The 23697-nt window shown below is 39.7% G+C and overlaps 1 protein-coding gene across 4 annotated transcripts in view; it reads left to right on the forward strand.

Annotated features, from left to right (window-relative positions):
- LRRC1 (leucine rich repeat containing 1) overlaps positions 1-19927 on the forward strand; it is a 177661-nt gene extending 157734 nt beyond the window's left edge. For all 4 annotated transcript variants that reach the window (XM_048845272.2, XM_048845274.2, XM_048845273.2 and 1 more), the window contains 2 exons: positions 607-702; positions 19268-19927. In XM_048845272.2, the coding sequence (XP_048701229.1) occupies positions 607-702; positions 19268-19420 (249 nt within the window). In that variant the 3' untranslated portion in view covers positions 19421-19927. The remainder of the gene's footprint in view (positions 1-606; positions 703-19267) is intronic.
- Positions 19928-23697: the final 3770 nt, after the last annotated feature.

Genomic DNA, 23697 nt, shown 5'->3' on the forward strand with positions numbered 1-23697 from the left:
AATCAGTGGTGCAGTATGGACTCATGCAGTAATAATCTCTTAGAACCCAGTGTCACTCAACATGTGTTAGCTACTAAATATTGTTCAGTTGGTGAGCGTGTAAAATCAAGAACCAAAAAGGGAAGACATTCCTTCTCAAATATGCAGCTGGTTCAACAAGTATCTGTATTTCCTGTGCATGCCACAAGATGGCACTATTAACAGAACAATTCAGATATTTTAAAATATGGGGAAAGATTTCACTTTTTTTGAGAGATGAAAAGGAATTAGTACATTAAAATATATTTAAAAAGGAGTTTTAATGTTTTGACAACAGGACAAATGTAAGTTCAAAAACTAAAATTGTCACTTGGCTTGACGTTTTACAATTTTTTAGTGTTCTGACCTTTTCAAGAACTCAAACACACATATTCGGTGAATTAAGGAACTGTGAGAGGAATTAGCCCACTCTGCTTGAATTTACCCTGGTGGAATCCTACATGATAATGTGTCTAGTCACTGTTTAAGCTGATTTGAGTGTGGGGGAGTTAGTTATCTTTTATTTTAGCAGTACCCAGAAAATAAAGGTGGTCATTTTATGCTTTTTTTTCCTTTTCCCCTCTCAAGGGATCCATCCTTTTAGAACCAAACACACCTGACTCTGGTCCTGGTGAAGCACCAGCTAAAAGCAGCCCATTCCAGACAGTAAATCACATCATAACAGTAAGTGAAGATGGTGAATTCAATGAACAAACAGCAATGCTTACACAAATATTTTTTGAGTTGTGTTACAAATGCTGCCCCAGCATTCAGAGAGACATTAGCAAAAATTTTGAATTAATAAAAAGTTGGATAATAAAAGAAACACTGCATTATCAAATACTCAGATTATCAAATACTCAGCAGCCACGATCAGGACCAAATTCCCAAAAGAGCTCAACTCCCATTGAGAAATCAAACTAAGAAATCAGATTTTCACTCTTTTGGGTCTCTTGAAAATCTGTCCTTAAGTGCCACACTAGGAGATGCTGGGTGCTGAATATTTTTGTAAATCTGATCCTTCCTTAGATGCTTAAATGGAAACTCAGCTCTTTTGAAAATCTGGACCTAGCTGGGGATGCTGCTGAGCACTGTCCCATTATCTATTCGGAACATACTGTATAATCCAGGGATACTCGAAGGAAAGAGGAGTGACCACATTGTCTAAAATATTCTCTCAAATTTTAACTCAGTTAGAGCCTTCATACTGGAATGCCTGCCTCCCCTAGAGCTGGTACCAGGTGGTTCTACCTACCAATAGAATACTTTGTTTCATTTCCCTTTCCTCCAGCCTCTCTCTCAAACCACACCTGCCTGTGACACAGCTAATGGGGCAGGGGAAGCTCTTTACACTAATTTATATGTGTCAAGGTTCCTTCCCCACTCTGAACTCTAGGATACAGATGTGGAGACCTGAATGAAAGACCCCCTAAGCTTATTCTTACCAGCTTAGGTTAAAACTTCCCCAAGGCACAGATTTCTTTCTTGCCTTGGGAACCAGCTTAGGTTAAAAACCTGATACGCTGCCACCACCAAGCAATTTAAACAAAGAACAGGGAAAGAGCTAACTTGGAGACGTCTTCCCCCAAAATATCCCCCCAAACCCTACACCCCCTTTCCAAAGGAAGGCTGATAAGAATGCTCACCAATTTGTACAGGTGAACACAGACCAAAACCCTTGGATCTTAAGAACAATGAAAAAGCAATCAGGTTCTTAAAAGAAGAATTTTATTTAAAGAAAAAGTAAAAGGATCACCTCTGTAAAATCAGGATGGTAAATACCTTACAGGGTAATCAGATTCAAAACATAGAGAATCCCTCTAGGCAAAACCTTAAGTTACAAAAAGACACAAAAATAGGAATACACATTCCCTCCAGCACAGCGAATTTTACAAGCCAAAAAAACAAATGAAAATCTAACGCATTTTCTAGCTAGATTACTTTCTAACTTTACAGGAGTTGGAAGGCTTGCATCCTTGATCTGTTCCCAACAAAGGTATCACACAGACAGGCAAAACCCTTTGTCCCCCTCAAGATTTAAAAGTATCTTGTCCCCTCATTGGTCATTTTGGGTCAGGTGCCAGCGGGGTTACCTTAGCTTCTTAACCCTTTACAGGTGAAAGGATGTTGCCTCTGGCCAGGAGGGATTTTATAGCACTGTATAAAGAAAGGCGGTTACCCTTCCCTTTATATTTATGACAATATGTTTGAACATATGATTCAGTTTTGATTAAACCTCTAGAATTTTTTAAGCAATTTGATTGCAAGTTGGTCACATGACCAAAAATAGATCAGAGCTAGATCAAGCTGGAGGACATGAAATGACTTTGAATTTGGCTGTGTTTTGAATTGGAAACTTTGAAATTCTCCGCAAAGGAAAATTCTGAAAATTTTAGTTTTGGAGTGATTGAAATGTTTAATTATGTTTTGATTTTGACTTTTTATTTTTATATGATCTTATATAATAATAATTCAAAATAAAAAATAGAAATGAAATGTCATTTCAAAACAAAACAGCAAAACAGAACAGGTCAATGTTGTAGGAACTTTGTTTTTTCAGTTTTTGTCCACAACAAAATGTTGGCAAAATTGACATGATTTCCTGAAGCTTTTTGATTTAGAATGAATTAAGTTTTTCTGACCAACTCTAGGCAGAGCTAATATCCTCTTAAGAGGTATTAGCAGATATTCGAGGCTAATAGTCTGTCGGACATCATCACTGCAATTCTACGGGAACATGATTGAAAAGGCTGGTTAATATGGTGGTTGGCTGACCAAATCTTTTGTAGAAGGAGCTGGTTGGCTTCTCCCTTTGATTTCTGCTGAGGAGAGAAACTGACCACTTCCCATGTTATCTCCTGATGGTAACATAACCCAGCTGGCTTCTACGATATTTCCTTCCGGATATGACCAGCTAGCCACCCCTTTGTGAGAAGAGGAGGGGACAGGTCAGACGATGCTGGCCACTTCAGAGCAGGAGGCCCTGAAGGAGCCAGCTAGCTAGAGCTGTTTCAGATGGTGAGGTGCTTCAGCACATATTTTCTGCAGAGAAATTTTTGCATTGAAATCTTTGTAAATGTGTCTCTGCAAGAGACTTACTCACAGAAGTCTTTATGCTGACTTGTGCATACTACTGTGCCTTTGGCAGAGGGGAATATACAACACTCTCTGGGACTCTCATCTCTTTGGGAATGTTATCCTGTTGACTTTGGATGTAGTCAATACCTCATCTTATATTCTTACTCCAGCTTTACTCAGGCACAGCTCCTGTTGACCCTCAGTGGGAGTTTTTCCTGAGAAAGGATTGCAGCATTGGGTCCAGACATCTGGATAAAAGACCAATAGTATTCAGAGGGATGGACTAGATGGTGCAGAAGGTTCTTACTAAAGCTCTGGTGGGCTAGAATCTTCCTCTTATTAAAGATCTAGGATGTAACATTTTAATGATCTTTCTGTCCTTAGCAGAGTATTCTTCTCCCCTGTATTTCTGATCTTGCCTCAAAAACAGAGAGGAACATCTTTTGCTCCGTTTATTAAGTTATAAATTCAGAAATTAAACACTTCTGTGTGTTTTTAATCAGGAAAAACTCTCCCTTTTATTATTAATCATACTTCTGTTCTTTCAACATCCTGCCTGGCCTCTTTTATCTCCTATGCTTTAATGATGTCTCCACAGATCGTATCACTGCCATGACAAAAGATGTTGTCTCCAACAGATTCAATTTCTCCTCTCTGGTCTTCCATTCTTCAAAGAGCTGGTTGCTCCAGATTATTTTAAAAGGCTCATTTGAATTTTAACTAGTCCAAAATCCAAATGCTTACATGCCAGCCTTCAGCTTTAATGCCACTTTGAATTATCAGTAATTAGTTGGACAAACAAGAAAATCTCTTTCACACCGCATCCCTGTTTTTCAAAGTAAAAATTAGGCCAGGTCTACGCTACCCCTTACTTTAGTATAATATACGTTGATCAGGGATGTGAATGTGCCAGCCCCCTGGGTGACATAAGTTACACCAACCTAAGCACCCGTGTGGACAGTGCTACGCTGGCAGGAGAGCTTTTCCCAACAACATAGCTACTGCCTCTGGCAGAGGTGGATTTATTATGCCGATGGGAGAGCTTTCTCACGTCAGCATAGAGTATCTTCACCAGATGCCCTACAGTGGCACAGCTGCACCAGTGCAGCTGCACGAATGTAGCGCTTCTAGTGTAGACTAGCCCTTAGAAACAGGCTAGCTTTTTTAAAATTTGTGATGGACCAGTTTAACTTTTGACATTTACAATTTTAAAAACTAAAATTACAATGAAATACAGTTTTCACTGACAAACTTTACAAACTTGCCATAGCTATGCATAAAAATTACTGACACTCACACAGCAAAATAACTGCATCAGTGTTAATTCACGTCTTTTCTTATTTTGGGGTAACTCTGTGAGCTGTAGCTCACGAAAGCTTATGCTCGAATAAATTGGTTAGTCTCTAAGGTGCCACAAGTCCTCCTTTTCTTTTTGCGAATACAGACTAACACGGCTGTTACTCTGAAACCTGTAAGGACACTCTTCTTTCAGAATAGAAGTGTCTTAGTGTGGGTTAGCTTAAGTTGATTCCTTACTAATTTAAACTAAATCAGAGTAAGACGTTCTGAGTCCACAAAAGAGTGTCCACACACAGACTTGCAAAAAGGCTTGAATTAAAACTGATGTAGTTATTTTAGTTGTGTACAAAAGTCCTGAGAAGCCAAAAGATCAAAGGCTGAAAAAATAACCTAATGCTATGGGACTCAAATCACTGCTTGTGGATCTCTGTGCTTTCAGAGCAAGTCCTGACTTCACCCATTTCCAAAAGGAACACATCACTCAGGCTTGGCCCCATACTATGCTGTCTCGGATTCTGCATGCTTTTTATCTAATTCTGTTTCTTTATCTTCCCCATCTTCCTCTTTTACCTCATGGAGTAATAGTGCTGCTTCTGCATTGACCCTGACCCACCTGCACTGCCTGGCTTTCTCCAAGAACGTGATTTTCTGTTGTTCTGTTCCTCTCAGTCTTCAATATCTGCTGCTGTTTCTGGAGACTAAACATCTGATCCTCTGTTTAAAAGAAATCAAACCTTATTCTCCAAGTCTGAGTTTGCATTGCCAGTGGACTCTCTCCAATACGAATGTTATCAGCATCACCTATTCTTCTCTTCTGAAGTGTGTCAGCATGTCCTGCTTCTTTTCTGGTCCATCTTTGTTGCAACTTTTGACCTAATGATTCTTTAATATTACCAGGCTGTTTGGACTTAATATTGTTTCCAAATCCTGTCATGTGATATCTCACCAGTGTCCATTAAAATTCATTTTTCTTATCTTTCTACCTTAAACCCGCAAATTTCCCATGTTTCCTCTGTTGTAGTGTTATATGTCATTTACCAATACAGTCAGCCCTAATTACTAATTATTGCAGATTTTTCAAAGAAGCCTACAAGTATTTCAAGGCGAGCTGGGCATGTATTCCCATAGGTGGTCCTCAGTTTTAAGGAAATCTCTCTCCCCCTATCATTGAAATCATCAATCACACCTTATTATTTATGCAGAGTTGGATGGGAATAATTTCCCCCATCTTATGAAACTTTTGGAAATTAAAAAAAATTTCCCATTCCTCATCCGGATGAAACAGAGACCTGATTCAGACCAGGGACTTGAACCTAGGTCACCTGCATCCCAGGTGAGTACCCTACCTACTGGACTAGAGAATCTGTCTCTCATTCAATGAATATTTAATTATTTATACAAAATGGAACAGCTCCAAGAGGAGAAACTGTGCAAGACCCACCCTAGAGAACCAGATGTCTGGTGATCAGGACACACCTGAGGGGTACAAGACCCAGGTTTAAGTCCCTGGTCTGAATCAAGCATAGCAGGGGCTTGAGCTTGAGTCTCCCACAGCTCAGAGAAATGTCCTAACTCCCAGACTATTCTAGGGGCTGGCTCATTCTCTCTCAATCTGCAGAAGAATTGTGGTGGTAAAGGATGTTCATAATCACCGCTACGCAAGAGGTCCTACAGTTCATCAGCACAGCCCCCAAAGCAGGGTGGCACTGGCCAATGAGTGTGCAAAGTAAAGCTCTCCTTCTGAGGGTGGCAATGCAAAAAAAACCAAAACAAAACAAAAAAAAAAATCACCCCAACCAACCAAACAAAAAAACCCTGGTGTGGAAAGCCTTGGCTGTGATAATCTCAATTAATGTGCCTGCCCTTCAATTTGAAACCCCCACCTCCCACCCCCGCTACTTGCACTGAACCATCTGGGCACTCATCACTCTGCCTTTCATTCGCATTGTTCAGACATGATCCAAGAAAATCTTTACATCAATCAGAATCAAAATGGACAAATCCTTTTCCTCTACAGTCAATCCAGGCCTAGCAAGAAAATGCCCTCCTAACACAGGACTGATTTAAAAACTCAAATGTAAGCATCAATAACTTCTTTCCATTCCTAGTAGTTTCTGCTATCTCAGGAAAATGTAAACTTTTCACAGAAATGCAATAAATTTTCCTTCTCCATACTTCAGACATCACCTCATCTTTGTCATTTTATTGGAGCAAAAGTAAATTGAATGTTCAGCTCAAAGAAGCAGAAGTCAGAAGAGACCATTTAAATGGACTACAGAATGCTTTAATCCTCTTCAGTGATCATCAGACTTTTGTTCCAAAATTGTTTCAAACAACAAACAAAGCTTCTCAGAGTGAATGCTTTGAGAAACCTGTTATCCTGACATTACATGATTTGATATTATTTTCAGACCCCTAAAGTTTTCTCTGAAGAATTGCATTATCATTGATCAAAAACACCTACATGGTCCTCAGTGTGGTCAGATCAGTTTTTTAAGATTCCCTTCTAATTAGGTAGTTTTAGAGATTATAAGATCTGCTTCTCAACTGGCTTGCCTCTTGTCTAGGCATTTACTCCTCTGCAAGTGGGTGCAAGTTGCAAGCATTTTGATTTGGTTGCATTTTACATCCACTTTGTATGGACCCATTCCTACATGGCACTTAGGCACAAACATAGCTTGCTCATGTGAGTAGTCCCTGTGAAGTCAATTGGACAATTCATTTGAGAAAAACCATGCGTGTTCGTAACTGCTTTGAAGGATCAGGCTGTAAATGACTACACAAGATGAAAGACACAGGAGAATCAAGCCCTTCTGTATCTAATTTAGGGCGCATCACTCAGTATGGCTTTGTCTGATATTTCAGCACCGTATGTTGGTGGCTTTGATTCTAAGGCTTGTCTGTGTGGGAAGTTAGTGAGCAGCAAGTTAGAGCGCCTTAAATTCACACCCTAACTACTCTGCGCTAATTCTCTGTGTGGACAAACATACTTCACGCTAAAAGTACACTTAAGCATATCGAGCTGAGCCACTCAAGGGTACTTCTAGCGTGGACTAAGAGTGTCCACATAGGGAATGAGTAGGGAGTAGCTAGTGTGGTATAAATTCACACTCTGGCTTACTGTGCACTAACCTCCTGGGTAGACAAGCTCACTTAGATTCTAAGTGATAAAATGGGCTTGTTTCCACTTACTGGGGTATTGATGTGTGGTGATTGATCCACCGGGGGTCGATTTAGCGGGTATTGAGAAGACCCGCTAAATCAATCGCTCTCCCGTCTACTCCAATACTCCACTGGAACGAGAAGCATAAGGTAAGTCAATGGGAGAGTTTCTCCCATCGACCCAGCATGGTATAGACACTGCACTAAGTCAAGCTAAGGTATGTCAACTCTAGCTACATTATTCACGTAGCTGGAGCTGTGTAATTTAGGTTGACTTAGCCTCGCAGTGTAGAACTGCCCTCAGACAAAACCATATTTAATGATACGTTAGAAGATGAGGGAGATGGAGTGAAGCCTGCTAATCAGCAGCTTAAACAACATCTAAACCTGCTGTGGCCGAAGGGAGTTACTGTGCACTAACCTCCTGGGTAGACAAGCTCACTTAGATTCTAAGTGATAAAATGGGCTTGTTTCCACTTACTGGGGGATTGATGTGTGGTGATTGATCCACCGGGGGTCGATTTAGCGGGTATTGAGAAGACCCGCTAAATCAATCGCTCTCCCGTCTACTCCAATACTCCACTGGAACGAGAAGCATAAGGTAAGTCAATGGGAGAGTTTCTCCCATCGACCCAGCATGGTATAGACACTGCACTAAGTCAAGCTAAGGTAAGTCAACTCTAGCTACATTATTCACGTAGCTGGAGCTGTGTAATTTAGGTTGACTTAGCCTCGCAGTGTAGAACTGCCCTCAGACAAAACCATATTTAATGATACGTTAGAAGATGAGGGAGATGGAGTGAAGCCTGCTAATCAGCAGCTTAAACAACATCTAAACCTGCTGTGGCCGAAGGGAGTTACGAATGAGGGAACACATTTGTCTTTCTCCATCCTTTTTGCCTTTTGCTAAATCTGAGCCTGTGCATTTTTCCCTAATTTCAGCTTCCTTGTTTTTTTCCTTGTTTCTTCGGGGAGAATTATACTAGTACCAACTAAGGAGAAGAATGGGGAGAAAATACAATTCTCTTTTAAGCTTGACTCCTCTGCCCCAACAACACAGGAAATACACAATTTTTAAAAAGTACAACACAATTGGGAAATATATAAAATATAAATATATTTAAATATATAAAATATTTAAATGGGATCTGTCTCCTCTTACATACCTCATGACGTATTAAAAAAATAACCAAGAGAAGCACCAGATCGTTAACCTTGTCTCCGAAGACTCAGACAAGCACAATCGAGAATGAGTCTGCAAGATTGTTCCCAAGGGCATTGGAAGGTTTTATGCCTCGCTGTCCTGGACAAGAGTGTTTGGAGCTGGGCAATGGACAGACAGCAGCAGATTCCAAAGGACAGAGGAAGGATTTTATAACCTTGCTGTCACTGATGTCAGCATTTTGGGGTTGGGTGGCCCCAGCAGCCATGTTAGTGTTTGCTTCTCTTTCATATCTCTTTGGCAGTAATGAATTCACACTTTTATTTGCATGTCTTCTGGGCTGTCTATTGAAGTTTGACATAATGCCTCAACACACAATCAGTTCATTAAGGCTAAGGCTCTTTCTTTTAATGGAAAAACCAACTGTTACACATGGTGATAAAGAAGAAGCATTTAGGGCTTGTCTTTTCATGTCAGCTGGAACATTTTAACTAACATGTTTTAAAACTCTAGTATAGAGAAAGAAGTCTTATTGCATGCATAAATTTAGGTAGGCAGTTTCATGTGCATGTTTGTATGTAGTTGTGTGCCTGAGATGTTTAAAGATCTGGAAGAGATCATAATGTCTACCTATTTTATCTGTCTAATCTACTCTGCCAGCCACTTCGGTGCTCAGGTAACATAGTTACTAACTTTATCCTGATAGGCAAAGCTCCTTTTGAATTATGCAGGTCATGGCAAATGATACCTCTGCAATTTATCACATGGACATTATGTGTATGTATGAATAATGCACATGGGCTGTATGACATTAAAAGTCATGTAAGTTTGTGAAACTATTTAAGTCATTCTTGTATCTTTAACTTCCTTTAAGTTTTCTTTGAGCGCAGGTTGTGCCATCTGTCTTGTCTTTATTTAACCATCACCTTATTGTATTAATTTAAAAGCCAGCAGATGTCAGTATTATCTAAGTTTTGGGGAAGTTGATAAATACATTCACTACTGCAATTCTCAGACACATTATTAGACTCTTCTGATAAAAATTATTATTTTTTAAAAAGCTACATATAATTAATTTTATCAGGCATGAGTAGGAATTACCTCCTTCACTCAGAGTAAAGAAATTTAATTTAGACAAGATCTGTTATGGATATAGATACATTATCAAATCCAAACTTTTGCTGGTGTGTACACAGTAAAAAACAAAAATCTGCTTTCATTCTCTGATGAGGAGTCAGGTGTGTAACTCTTTTACTTTTGTTAAAGTCTAACTATTATTGCCTTTATCAGTGCAAATAAAAAAACATTAATTTAGATTTGAACTTATAAAGTGGTGGTTACATTTCACATACAATCCGAAAGCTCTCATCTAGGGAGGTGTGTCCTGTTTAAAAAAATCTCTCTGAAATATACTCTTGTCCAAGGGAAATAGATGATTGCACCACCATTGCACCAGTAGAAAGAAAAGTGGGGCGTTGTCCCCCTGTTTGAAACAAAACTTTCTTTAAGAAAGTTTTCTTTAAGTAAATTCATCTGAACTAGGTCACATTTTCCTAAGTATATTAAAAATTAGTTTGTCTAAAGAGGGGATTAACAATTCCCATATTTCCAACTTCATCTACAACTGGTCAGTCCAAATGCCCCTTTCCCATCCTGTTCACCAGCCCTGGCTCTTCCCACCTTCTTTTGGTTAGATTGCCAGCCTGGCTTTCCTATCCCCCACTCAGCCAGTGCTAGCTGGCCTGGTTCTCTACCTTCCTTCTTTGACCTATTGCTTCTGGCTGAGTGTGTCCTAGTGCCAGGGCCATCCTTACCCATACGCAAAGTACGCAGCTGCATAGGGCATCAGGAAATTTGGGGCACCAAATTTCCTGGTGCCCTGTGCAGCTGCGTGCTGCTCCAGCCCCTGCTCTGCCCCAGCCCCGCCCCCACTCTCCCCCTCCCTAAAGCCCCCACCCTGCTCCGTCCCCGCCCCGCCCCCACTCCCCTGAGGACTGCAGCAGGGCCGGGCCTCTGCCATGCTGCCAGTGAGTGCTGGGGGGCAGTTGCCCCCTGTCCCCCGAGCCAGTGCCCCCCACCCCCACCCTGCAGGAGGGCTGTGTAGGGCCCCAGAATAGCTAGGGATGGCCCTGCATGGTGCTGATGATACTCTCCCAATGCTCCTAGCATGATAATATCAGGTGTGCTCAGCACTGCCATGCAACCTAATCAGCTATGTTAAGAGACAGCGGAAGGTACTTAAAACCTCATCCAAAGCCCATTGAAATCAATGCAAGTTTTTCCGTTGGCTTTAATGGACTTTGGATCAGGCCTCTAGCCAAGTGCTGCAGGGACTGGGGTTAGGTTCAGTCTTATTTAACATCTTCATGACTTGGAAGAGCAAGCAAACAGCCTATTAATTAAATCTATGGAAGATACTAAATTGGAAAGGGTTTTAATTATGAAAAAGGGCAGCGATCTATTACAAAGGCTGGGGTGGAGGGTGGTTAAGATGGAACCATGAGCAGGAAATAAAATGAGAAACCTGTGGTACCAAAAAATCCATGGAATTTTGGGTTATATACACAAAGATGTAATCAGTCATGATGCCCGGCAAAGTGATAACTATTGTTTTCTGTACAGGTCTGATGAGACCAGCACTGGGAAAACAGTACTGTATTTAGTTCTGGGTAGCATATCCAAAGGGGATGCCGATAAAGAGGAGGCTATTTCCTTTAGGCTCTGTCTGAATCAGACTTATGGACACAGATCTTAGATAGCCTTCATCTCCATAAACAAGCCATGAAGCAACATATAAATAGTAGTAAAATGGTACCAGCTGAATATGAGATCTATCTCCCCACAATGTCAGAACTATTTCTAGACTCTTAGCAAAGTTTTGTCCCTCAAATTCAGATCCCCATAGTGAAAGGCATTTGAATATTGTATCTTGCTTGTACAATGGATGAACCTGAGAACATAGCAATTTTTCTAAAAAAAAAGTTCCAGAGAAAAAATTAATTTGGTATAAGTGGGATCAACAAGTGGATTCCGTTCTCACTTACACCAGAGTCGATCAGGAGTAACCAGCACACTGTCAATAGAGAGACACTGCTGTAAAACTCCTGGTGAGATCAGAATCAGGCTTGTGTGACCTTTCCGGGCTGACTTCCATTAGCACGCTAAGCCTCTGTCTATTTTGAGTGCCTTAGAACTGCAGATATTGAGGTTTAGTGTTCAATTGCTTTCACTATAATCTTGAGTTCTTTTTGTGTTCTCTGGTTTTGATAGAAGCAGTAGTGCAAGTAGGGTGGTACTCTCTAGTACGCAGTACCAACGAGATTTTTAGGGGTACGGGGTACCGGAAAGAGTTGGGGCTAGCCCCCCACCTCTGGGGGAGGAGGTGCGCTCTGCTCCTTAAAGGAGCAGAACAGTGCTAGGGAGGGCATTCATGCTTTATATGGCTTTAACAGCACAATGCATATGCTAACAAACTTAAACAAAGGCTTTTAAATGTTGTTAAATTGGTCAGGAGCCCTCAAGAGGGGAGCGGTGGGAATGGGGTGGGGAGGAGCAGAAAGTGTTTAAACAGTGTTTTTGATTCTGTTTATCCCCATTGATCTGAATTATCCACGACATTCATACTGCATCACATCAAGTCCAAATCATTAGAGGAATGCCTCTGCTTGCTCTGACCAGAGGATGTTTGGATTCTGATGTCAGCCCAGTTCTGCAGCCTGACAGGTATCAGGTGTTGTCCCCAGTGTACAAAGAATTCTTCTTTGCAGCCAAACTAGTCTAACAGACTCCTGAAACTCTCTTACTATTTGCATATCTATGGACCACCTTTGTGGTAAGAAGAAAAGGAGTACTTGTGGCACCTTAGAGACTAACTAATTTATTTGAGCATAAAAATATGGAACACTTCACGAATTTGTGAAGTGTTCCATATTTTTATGCTCAAATAAATTTGTTAGTCTCTAAGGTGCTACAAGTACCCCTTTTCTTTTTGTGAATATAGACTAACACGGCTGCTACTCTGAAACCTGTCTTTGTGGTAAGAGTTTCAGGAGTCTGTTCTGTTCCTATAAAGGAAGTTGAATCTCCCATTGAAATGCAATCTTTGGGTATAATACCATAATGCAGTTTAGGATACAGTTCTACTTAAAATTTGTCTTTTTAATAAGTCATATGCTGAAATGGCTCCTCACCCAACTCCCATATTCCATATAAACAGACTGAAATCCTGCATATTCTGGGAGAAAGTGAGTAGTTAAGCACGTTGATGTTTGTATATACAAACACCCATTTCATCACTGTACTGGAAAATATAGCTGAACTTAATTTTCTATGACATGTGAAGAAAGTTTAACAGCCCCAATTGTTTTCTGTGTTAATCAGTTTGAACCGGAAAAAATTACATCCGTTCTAAGAGAAAAGAATCAGTCCACACTTGCTGAAAAAAAAATTCCTTCCAACTGGTGTTCAGACAAGTGCTACAAGACACATACATAACCTGGTGAGCAGAGGGCAGAGAGGAGACCCTCCCCCATTGACGAGCAAAATAAATAAATAAATAAATAATAAAATCTCAAAGAGGCAGAGGTTCACAGATTTGCAAACCTAAAAACCTGTGTTATGCTTTAAACCTCAGCACACACCAGGTTTATGAACATTAAAAAGTTAACTGCAAAGGAACACTGAAGCCCGTTAACCTGAACGTGTGCCAGTCAGTGTGCCCTCACTGACTAAAGGTGCAGTCATACCTGAACAGCTAAAAATTAACCTTGCCCTTTTAAACTAAATGGAGTCATGTCATTGGCTTCTTCTCTGTTGTTACATAACAGATAACAAAACTCCAATGGGGCATGGTGCTGGCACATAGGGTCTGAGTTACATGGTGTGATTTTTCATAATCTCTTTTGGGAATAGCAGTCCTGTAGGTGAACTAGCTGGTACTTATGATTATGCTATTTCTATGCATGTATATTCATCTTGATATCTGAAGTTATGAATATTAGCTACATGTTTGCTCCTGTGGTAACGCCCACAAGGTATTTAGCCAGCATGTGAAGGGAAAAGTCAACAATGGACCCTGGAAAACGCCTGTCTACACTTAATGGACTTTCTGTGAATGTTCTAACTAGAATATGGGTGGGGGTGATGGACGTGTAACTTGCCCATGTGACTCCAAACACCATCGTTCACAATAAGAACAGATTTCCCTTTACTTGGCGCTTAGCAGAAGCTAAAAGGCCCTAGCCTGGAAACATATCCATTTTGCCCCTTTCCTGCTCTGGCCTCTTTCCTGCTCCAGCCTCTGGACTATGAACATATACTAATGGAAGCATTCTAACCAAGGGACTGGGGACTTTAAGGTAATCTGGAGTCTTCATATTTCCTTGATCCTTTGCAGATGGACTTATGAGTTGGATATGGTACAGAGACTGTTCTAGCCTCCTTGTTTGCTGATTTCTCCCTTGCAATGGACAAAGATCAGATGTCTGCTGACTTTCTCACATGAGTCAGCAGCCTTTGATACCTGTGGTATAAGCAACATAGCCCCTGCTTGGCTGGTTTTGTTCTTTCCTTTCCAAATGTCAAAGCCTGTTCCTATTGAACTCAATAGCAAAACTCCTTTTGATCTCAATGTGAACAGGATTTGGCCCCAAGAGATCAGAGAACGTGATTTTGATCAATTGCTTATCTGTCCAGAGACAGTTCTTATGCATGTTCTGCCAGGCTGATTTTGATTGTCCCTCCTGTATGTCATGCTGAGGAAAATAATAAAACAATTTGGGCTGTAGTTATATCAAGATGTACATGGCACGCACGGTTCTATGCCTCTTTTTCATCAAACCCAGATGGCTCAGCATCTTTGCTTTCCTAGTGCCTGGTGGAGGTCAATGCTTACATAAAGGCAAGGTGGCAGCAGCTTAGTTTGGACATAAGGGAGGCAGTGATAGTGTGTTAAGGGAAAGTGGGGTGATTGTCCTTCCTATCCTTCTTTCATTTAAGAAGTTTTCAATTTTGGGTGCTGCTGGATCCTCAATGACACCTGGAAGTACACCAGGGGCCCAAAGTATCATTTTACAACTGCATCTGTTTCAGTTGTAAAATTTTAGACCAGTAAGGGGGGTGTTGGAGGTGATGGGGAGAGTGTGGGGGCCCCAGGCTGGGGGCGGGGTGGGGAGGAGTCACAGGGAGGGGTCATGTGGGAAGGTCATGTGCCCTCCCATGAGTGCAGTACCAGCAAGAAATGATTTCTACTTGCACTACTGGATAAAAGGAACTAATTTCTTGTTCTAGACCAGTGTTTCTCAAACTGGGGTTTGACATTTGTGCACTTACTTGCCACATAGTTTACAAAAACTAAACCATTAAGAGCAAGGAAATAAATAGTTAAGGATATGATAAATTGTATGGTGACAGTGCTCTCTCTCCTTGTAGTTCACAAGTTCCCAAACTCTAGTCTTTAGACCCCTGTTGGTCTGCAGAGTGATTTCATATGGTCTGTAGAAAGCTGGCTGATCACATGGTGTTGGCTCCTCCTCCTTGTTTCCAGCTGCAAAACTGCATGAAAAGACAGCTAAAAAACACATGAAATAACTTCCTAATGCTACTTTTTTGTGGAAGTAATTGTTGTAGTTGCCACAGTGATGTTGTGGAGTCAAGAATGAGAGACAAGGTGGCCCATGTAGCAATGAATCTTATGGGAGGGATCTGAGAAAAATCTTTCTATTAATAAGTGTGGTACCTACTTTTGCTTAAAACCATAGAAGGCTGTGTTTTTGGAACTAAAAGCTCAGTGTTCCAACCTCAGCACTGCAGGTGGTTTGTGTTGTTTTATGATGGAGAGGCCATAGTCCTTCCAAGTTAAATTGCAACCCCTATCCAGGTCCTTACCTCTCAGCTTGCCAAATCCCAAATGTGTGATGCACTGTGACATAGGATATGCCTAGTTCAAGCTTTGAGCTGGAGGTATAGTTTCCAGCTGGAGGAGACATAACTGTGATATCTCTGACCAAGCCAGTGCACTATTAATAATGTAGAGCTGCAGCAGCTCAAGCCATGGCAAGGGTTAGCAGTCCTGAGTACGAACCCATCCAAGATGCTAGCTAGGTATGTACTTGGGATGGCGAGCCTTTCCCACTACTTGCACCGCCACATCTACAGTCTATTTTCAGTGCGCTAGCTCAGTCAGAGCAAGGGTGGGTATGTCTCCTTGAGCTGGAGTTTACACCTTCCATTTTGAAGTGTAGTCATATCTATAGACCTACAATGAGGGACACAAAAATCTGTTTGTCAGAAACTTAAAATGCTGTGGCATTCATTCCTCTAGTGTAAGTAACTCGTTCTATAACCTCAGTTCCATGATTCTTTCAGATGTAAATAATTTTAAAAACAAAAATGAGGGGAAATCAAATTTGTATGGACTGTAGGTAAGTTTAAGACTCTTGAATTGAGGGATGTTTAAGAGCAACTTTTAATTTTTTCGTTACATCTCATTGACAACTAGAATGTTTTGACATTTTGATTAAATTAAGTAAATGCTTTTTGTCACTGAAAGACATAAAAGTGGCTCCTTCTAGAATTTTTTTCAAAACACCTAATTATTTTTGTTTCTCAACCTGTACAATGAAATCAAATAGCATCGTAATATTTGAAAAGTAGTTATATTTGACATTGGCTCATGTAAAATGCATATTTCAAAAGCAGGGCTACTGAAATGTTTAAGACGTTGCTTTATTTGAAAGCTAGACATGATTCCGACATCTACTCCTAGATGTCTAGCCATCGGCTCAAGATCAACATGGCTAAACAATTCTTAAGCCCCACTCACCCCCATCCGCAAGCCTGCCCAGTATTTCTTTTCTCAGTCCCTGGAGACACCACCACTTCCTGCCTGTGTCTCGGTCATGTAACTTGGATGTCAGACTTCTCTTGAGATCCTCACATCTCGGCTATGTTTGTCGTACAGATTCTTTGCATAACATCTCTAAGATATGGCCTTTCCTATACAGATATGGCCTTTCCTATACATCTACGCAGCTAAAACTCATTCAAGCTCCCATCAAGTTGCATCTCAATTACTCCAACATCTTTCTTTCTGGCCTTGCTAAATGCAGGCTTGTCCCACTCATATTCATTCAGAATGCTGCTGCACAGATCATTTCCCTAGCCTGTCACTTTGACCATGTCACCCCTCTCCTTGCACCCCTCCACTCACTCTGTCTTCTCTACCGTTATCAACCATAAACTACTTGTCTCCACTTTCCAAGCCCTTCGCATCCTGTCCCCTCTCTACTTATCCCTGTCACTCACTATCAAGCTTGCAACTCCTGAATCTGATCCGCCCGTGGTGCCTGCCTCCATTGCTCCTAGTTAAAATTTGGCAAGCGCCTTTGTGCTTTCTCCCAGTGCCGCCCCTCATGCCTGACAAGAGCTCCCCATAAACATCTGCAAACCTAACTCATTATCCTCCTTCAAACTTTCCTTTGCTTTGATGCATACAAAAATCTTGCAACAGTTAGGCGAGTGGTGAGCTGAGATCATGGCCTATATGCTGATCAATGTTGTCTCATTGCTTCTTTGTACTCCCCCATCAATGTCTGTATCTATCTGTTGTCTCTTGTCGTATACATAGTTTGTAAGGAACCAGGTTTTTTTGTTTGTTTGTTTTTTTATTCTGTGTTTCTACAGCACCTAGCTCAATAAGGTCCTGGTTCATGACTGGGACTCTTCGGAGCCACAATAATATAAATAATAATTAGTTTTTTTGCCAATGAGACCACGGTGATGGAGAATATTTTAATGATTATTCTACAAAATGGCTGAGGGCTACTTTTTAAAAGGGAATGGAAACTCAGGCTCTGGTAAAATTACTCCTTCTCCAGCATTCCCAATTAAATGCTCCCAGAGCCTTGGGGAAATGTGCACATGTCTGTTTCAAGACCAAATAATCAAGAAACCGAGAACTTAAGTGATTTACCAAAAGTATCATTAGAAGTTTGTAGTGGAGTTTGAAACAGTCCACTGGGTGAAATCTGGACCCTGTTCCTGGGAATTTTACCACTGACTTCAGTTGGGCCAGGATTTCAGCCCTGACCTCTGAGGTAGTAAGCCTATATCACACCAGCTACGCCACAGTGCCTCATATCCATATTCTACAAATCTCCATATGTAATTAGGCCATCTGAAACCTACTAGATTGGGCGTTAGGTGTGTAGAACAAAGCAACCTGGGTTCTGTTATTGGTTATGATTTGTAGCACCTTATACCAACATTCAGTGTTAAGAGAGGTGGTTCTATGAAGGATGCACAACTAACTCAGCTATGTAGTGAGCATACATATCCTCATGGGGTGCACTGAATAAGGCAAATCTCCTCAAGAGCTATTACCAGGTTGGCCAGCACCTTACTCAATATTAATTAAAATATGGTGATCTCTCTGTCCCATTTTTTTTAATTAAAACACTGTATCTTTGATTTTCTTCCTTTTGCTTAGGTTAATTAAGATGAAGTTAGAAAGAGAGGAGAGAAGAAAAAACAATGGATCAAAAATTACTTGGAAAATTCCTAAAACCAAAATCTCATTTCAAAAACTAGTTGAAGTTGCTAAGTGACATCTGTGCACTTACCTGCCACATTTTTTACAAAAACTAAACCCTTAAGAGCAAGGAAATGAATAGTTAAAGATATGATAAATTTTATGCTGCCAACCTAATAAACAAGCATGTCATTCTTATCAAGCATAAAGAAATGCATATTTCAACACAATAGAGCAACCTTAAATCTTATCCGCAATAACTACTACCTTTACCAGTAGTCTCAAAATTTAAACATAATACACACCTTTCTCAAAAAGAAACACAGCAATCCATATATATATATATATATATTAATAATACATTCATCAGTCTCAAATGAAAGTCCATATACCTTTATATTTTTGCCATCAATCACAATGTCATGTACTTTCCTATCATCAAAAATTGCTAAATGACTAAATAAAATTAAATCTCACACAATTCTCAAAGCACATCAGTTTTAAATACTTTATCAGAAATGTCTACAGTCATGTGACTAATATATTAATTGTTATATTGACTGTGTTACCAATTTTTTCCTTTTTAATGTATTCCTTAAAACAAAATACAAAGACTTCAAAATAAAAATAATACATTAATTATTGGGGTTTGAAAAATGTATCAGAGTTAAGAGTTTGTGTTACGATGAAGTGTGCATTTTCTGATATCTAAATAAGAATATTGTTTGTTTGTTATGTGGGGAGTGAAAGATTTATGAGGTCCGTCAGAACTCATTTCCTTGCTTCCAGTGCATGGATTTTGTAAAAGGTATGATAGATAAGTACATTGTTCATACTCTTTCATCTGCCACAGATCTCTGCTGTGTTGCTCACATCTGTTGCACATTTTAATTGCACTAGTTATTTAATTCATCGGCTCTGTTCTCTCTTTTCATTCAGTATAATTTTGTTTTCTTGTGCTTTCTTGTTTTTGAACTCTCTCATCTCTTTTCTCTGAAATCCTTTCTATTTTACTCAAGATACCTCGAATCATCCTAACACGCCCTTCCACTTCAGATGAGGACACCGACCAATTAACCCACGATCCAGATGACTTTGAACCTGAGGAGATGGATAGTGCAGAAAGCCAGGGCTATTCAGAGTGTTTGAACAATGCTTTTTACCCTCCCTAATAAAGTACTCTGATAGAAGAACTTCATGGTATTATTTTTTCGTTGTTGTTCTCTTTCTGTTAAGGTAGTACAGTACTTGAACCACTATGCCTTATTCATAGTTGAAACCAGTACATGGGCTGAATTTGAATTGAAAAAACAAAACAAAACTTAAGTTACATTTATGTTTATTTGCCTTGAACTTTACTTCAATTGGAATTAATACTCTTGAAATGGAATGTTCTGTATAAAGTTATATGAATGTCACCAGTCAAGCGTTTAAAATTTCCACTTTAAGTGCATTCTGCAAAAACTCAATGTGATGATAAAGATTTTCAGTCATTGGGGGTACTACACCACAACCCATTTGGAAACATGGTAAAAGCAAATGTATAGATTTATTTATTTTTTAAACTAAGGTGCGTATTCCATCTATGTGGCCAACCCCCTGTTTTATCTACAGGTTCCTTTGGATTGTCCCCTTTTATGTTGTTTTCTATCTGAATAAAATATTACTCTTCAGTCTAATGAATGGTTCTCTTTTGTAGATGAATGTAATTCACCCTGGGAAGGTGCAAGTCATGCCAAAGAATTAAAGAAGAGGCTTCTCTGAGTGCATAATTAATGTGATCCACATGTGAGATTTTTATAAGGACCTGTAAGTATGGATCCCATCAGATAAAAACTTAGAGAGGCCTCTTCTTCAGCCAGGAGCCAGGGAATGGGTTGAAAAAGAACTTCTGAACCGAGAGTGGTTTCCATGGTTTGTCTCTTCCTCCCCTCTATTTGCATGTAAACAGAACCCCCCAAAAGTTGCCTTGAAATTTCAGCATGTGTTTTAAGGAGTAAACAGAAGCACATATGGTAAACAACAGAGACCAAATGTTCTTGTGCCTGAGCATTCAACCCTCTTTCTCTTTACCAGAATCTAATGCCTTCCATATGGTTCAGGCCCCTAGCATGTTTTTAGGTACTCAAAAATAACCCATTGTTGGAACTGGGTACAACACATGGTATTGGCTAGTGTGCATATGTACCATTGTCCTGTATTTCAATGGAATCAGATGGCTCAGGTGTCTGTCACCTTCTGGTGTTTGGCCTACAAAGAGGATGCTAAGTACTAAATAGTAAGGAAGGTCTCCCCTAGTTAAATTGGTAAAGACCTCTTCTGCTGGAGAAAGATGTACTGAGTTCTATTCCGCATGTACATTAGGCCTGTTTTGCTGGGAACCACCATATCTGTGTATATGTAAATATGGATTCTTTGTAATATATGAATGCAATACAGCCCTATGACCTGGGGGAGCCTCATTTTCTATTCAAATACATGGACAATCAGCTGATAAATCTCTCAGAATGACTTGAATGATATCATAGTAGTTAGCAGTCCTGACCTACAACAGGATTGATACCATATTATTAGCAAATCACCCCTAATAAGTGTGAAAGAAATTTTAATTTGAAAATTTAGGATCATAACACTGATAATTTATGATATGGGGATTTCTCTTGCATCGCTAGCTGTTTCCACATAGTTTTCTTGTTATTTTGCACTTAGTTGAAATGAAGATAATTTACTAGTGATATGAGTATTAAACTAATTTTAATTGATTCTGGGATATGAGCATTACTATACAATCTACTAGTGTTGTGAAAATGCCTATATCAGTTCCATAGTCTTCCTAGTTTGACTCAGAATAGACAGACGTCAGTGGACGATTTTAAATTTTAAAAAGGAACATTTGTTCTCTTCCCCTACTGTGCTACACAGCTTGTTTTGCCGTAGAGACAATCATTGTTTCTCCATAGTGACACAGTCCTTACTGAATGCACAAAGCAGAAATATCATTAAAGCTGGCCCTCTGCACTAATAAATGCCTTTGCAATCCAGTGTGTGATATGCAATTTTTATTAGTATTGAATTATGTCTTCCTGGACTGGAGGAATAGGAAAATATAGAAATTACACGGTTCTAAACCAATAACTGGTGGCAGTGAATGAACCTCAGCTAATCAAGGGAATTAAGTGGAATGAAATGGGATTCTATTGAGAACTATATATTTTCACTATCTTGCTCTACTCCAGCCAGTCATATATTTTAGGTTCTTCATTAGATACAAAAACTTTGATATTGCTTTCCACAATATTCAAAAAAGGCAGGGTAATTGTATGCTAGTGTATATTGTGCACTTCAGCCTATGTTTTCAAAAGTGGCTTCTAATTTTGAGTGCCACAGTTTTTCAAAGTGTTCCTCTTGTGATCTCTTCAGCCTTCACCATCTTCAGCTGGTGTTATGGGTCTCTGAAAATAAGACTTTTGGTGTTCAAGTTGTTCCCCACAAAACAGAAGCACACAGATTAATAGAAATTTTTGAAAATGTAGGCCTTTATTTGTTTATTTTTAATTGAACTTGCAAAATTCAGATTGCAGTGTGGAGACTTTTGTGCCATACACATACACAGTTCTCATTCCAATGGATGTACTGACCACAAGTTAACAGGAGGTGTTTTTATGGACTTTGTTGAATAACACCACTATAAAGACACACAACTCTAATGTGTTATGAATTAGACAGCACCATAAATGTGCATGCCCCTTTACAAAACCGGAAAGACCAAATCTTGAAGCCCTTATTTAGTTTTTGCTCAGGCTTTACTCATGCAAAATTTCCAATCACTTCAATGAGAGGTTTGCTTGTATAGGGACTAAATAAAAAATTAAGAGCCAAATTCTGCCACTCTGACTCATGTTGTGTTATGCTCACTCACTTGAACCAGTATGGAAAAAGGGTGGGCAGAAATAGGCCCTGAATCAAGCCTTTAGTCAATACTGATATAACAATTGCTCAGTTCTTATCATTATTAGTTAATGACCGCATAAACCATTTATTCACAAAATGGCTCTCTGCAGCACTTGCTGGTTTCCTGTGGACAGCTGACTCCTCGTTTCCAGCTGCAAAATTGCATTAAAAGATAATTAAGAAAGCATTAAGTACCTCTCTAATGTTGTTTTTTCCTTCTAAGCAATTGTTATAGTTGCCACAGGGATGTGATGGTGAATGAGAGGAGTGGTTGGTCGGTACCATTGGTGTATGGAAGCGATTTGGGGGAAGGAGACAATCTCCATTTAAATGCGGTTCACACTGTTCAGTAGCTTGAGAACACCTGTTTATGAGAACAGTTACTTTGTTAAAGCAACAGATGTCAAATGAAAAAGGGCTTGTATGTTTCTTAGATGTTCTTTACCTTTGTCATAGCATATACACTATGCTGTCATTGACACTGTAGTAGTCCACTTTCAATCATTAAGCTATTAGTAATCAGAGTGGAGTGCTCTCAATTTCTACCGCCTTCAATGGAGCAAGAGCAATCTCTAAAGGGTCTGTTTAATGTAATGCAATAAATAACTTTTGCAACATTCTTTCTGGAATCAATGCATTCAAAAAGGCTCTCTTCTGAGGAAACGTATAGAAGAGACTCATATACATTGTATGGTATGTAATGCTTTTATGTATTGGTTCCCCTGTACATGAGGCGGGGGTTTATACTGCATATAATAATTTCCCTCTTTCGCCAGGGCTGTTCTCTCTCCCTCCCCTGAGTATTTACAGAATAAGCACGTTGTCCAAAGAGTGACAGCAGCAGTTGTTGATGGACTGTGACCTCTCGCAAGGATTAACTTCCCACCCTCAGATTTCATGTCAATTGAAAGGTAAGCCTTCTCAGTACATAACTGCAGGCAACTTCAGCACACACTTCATTTCTGCTGCTACAATGTAAAATACATGTTAGAAAAGCATCTGGAATCCTGATGCACATGACCTAGCATATGCATACAGATACTTGCTGACTTGTCATACTGCAGGGGAACAATTGCTGGAGTCAAAAATAAATTAGAAATCTTAACTTGTAATTTCTTCATGAATTGCAGCCAGATGGGGGTGGATGGATCTATCTGAGTATTGTGGGATTTTTAAGCTTTTGAATTATTTTAAAAAATAAATGGTCAAAATGTTCCTTCCAAACCTCAAGAAATCTTAAGATTTCAACCTTAATTTCAGACCTCTTAACTGACAGACCTGATTTATCATCTGAGTAAAATGTGTCAGGACTTCATACCTAATATTCATTAATTTCTAGTGGTGTGTTTAGACACAATCATAAAGACATTGTTCCTGAAGTTAAGACAAAGACAATACATGTCGGACACACATTTCAATAAACATGGGGATCCACTGTTTCAGCAGCATGGCTCGGTGCATGACAAATGTGAATAATAGAAGAAATATGGGTGTTCTG

The sequence above is a fragment of the Caretta caretta genome, chromosome 3 (genome assembly GCF_965140235.1).
Source record: "Caretta caretta isolate rCarCar2 chromosome 3, rCarCar1.hap1, whole genome shotgun sequence".
NCBI classification, from domain to species: domain Eukaryota; kingdom Metazoa; phylum Chordata; order Testudines; family Cheloniidae; genus Caretta; species Caretta caretta.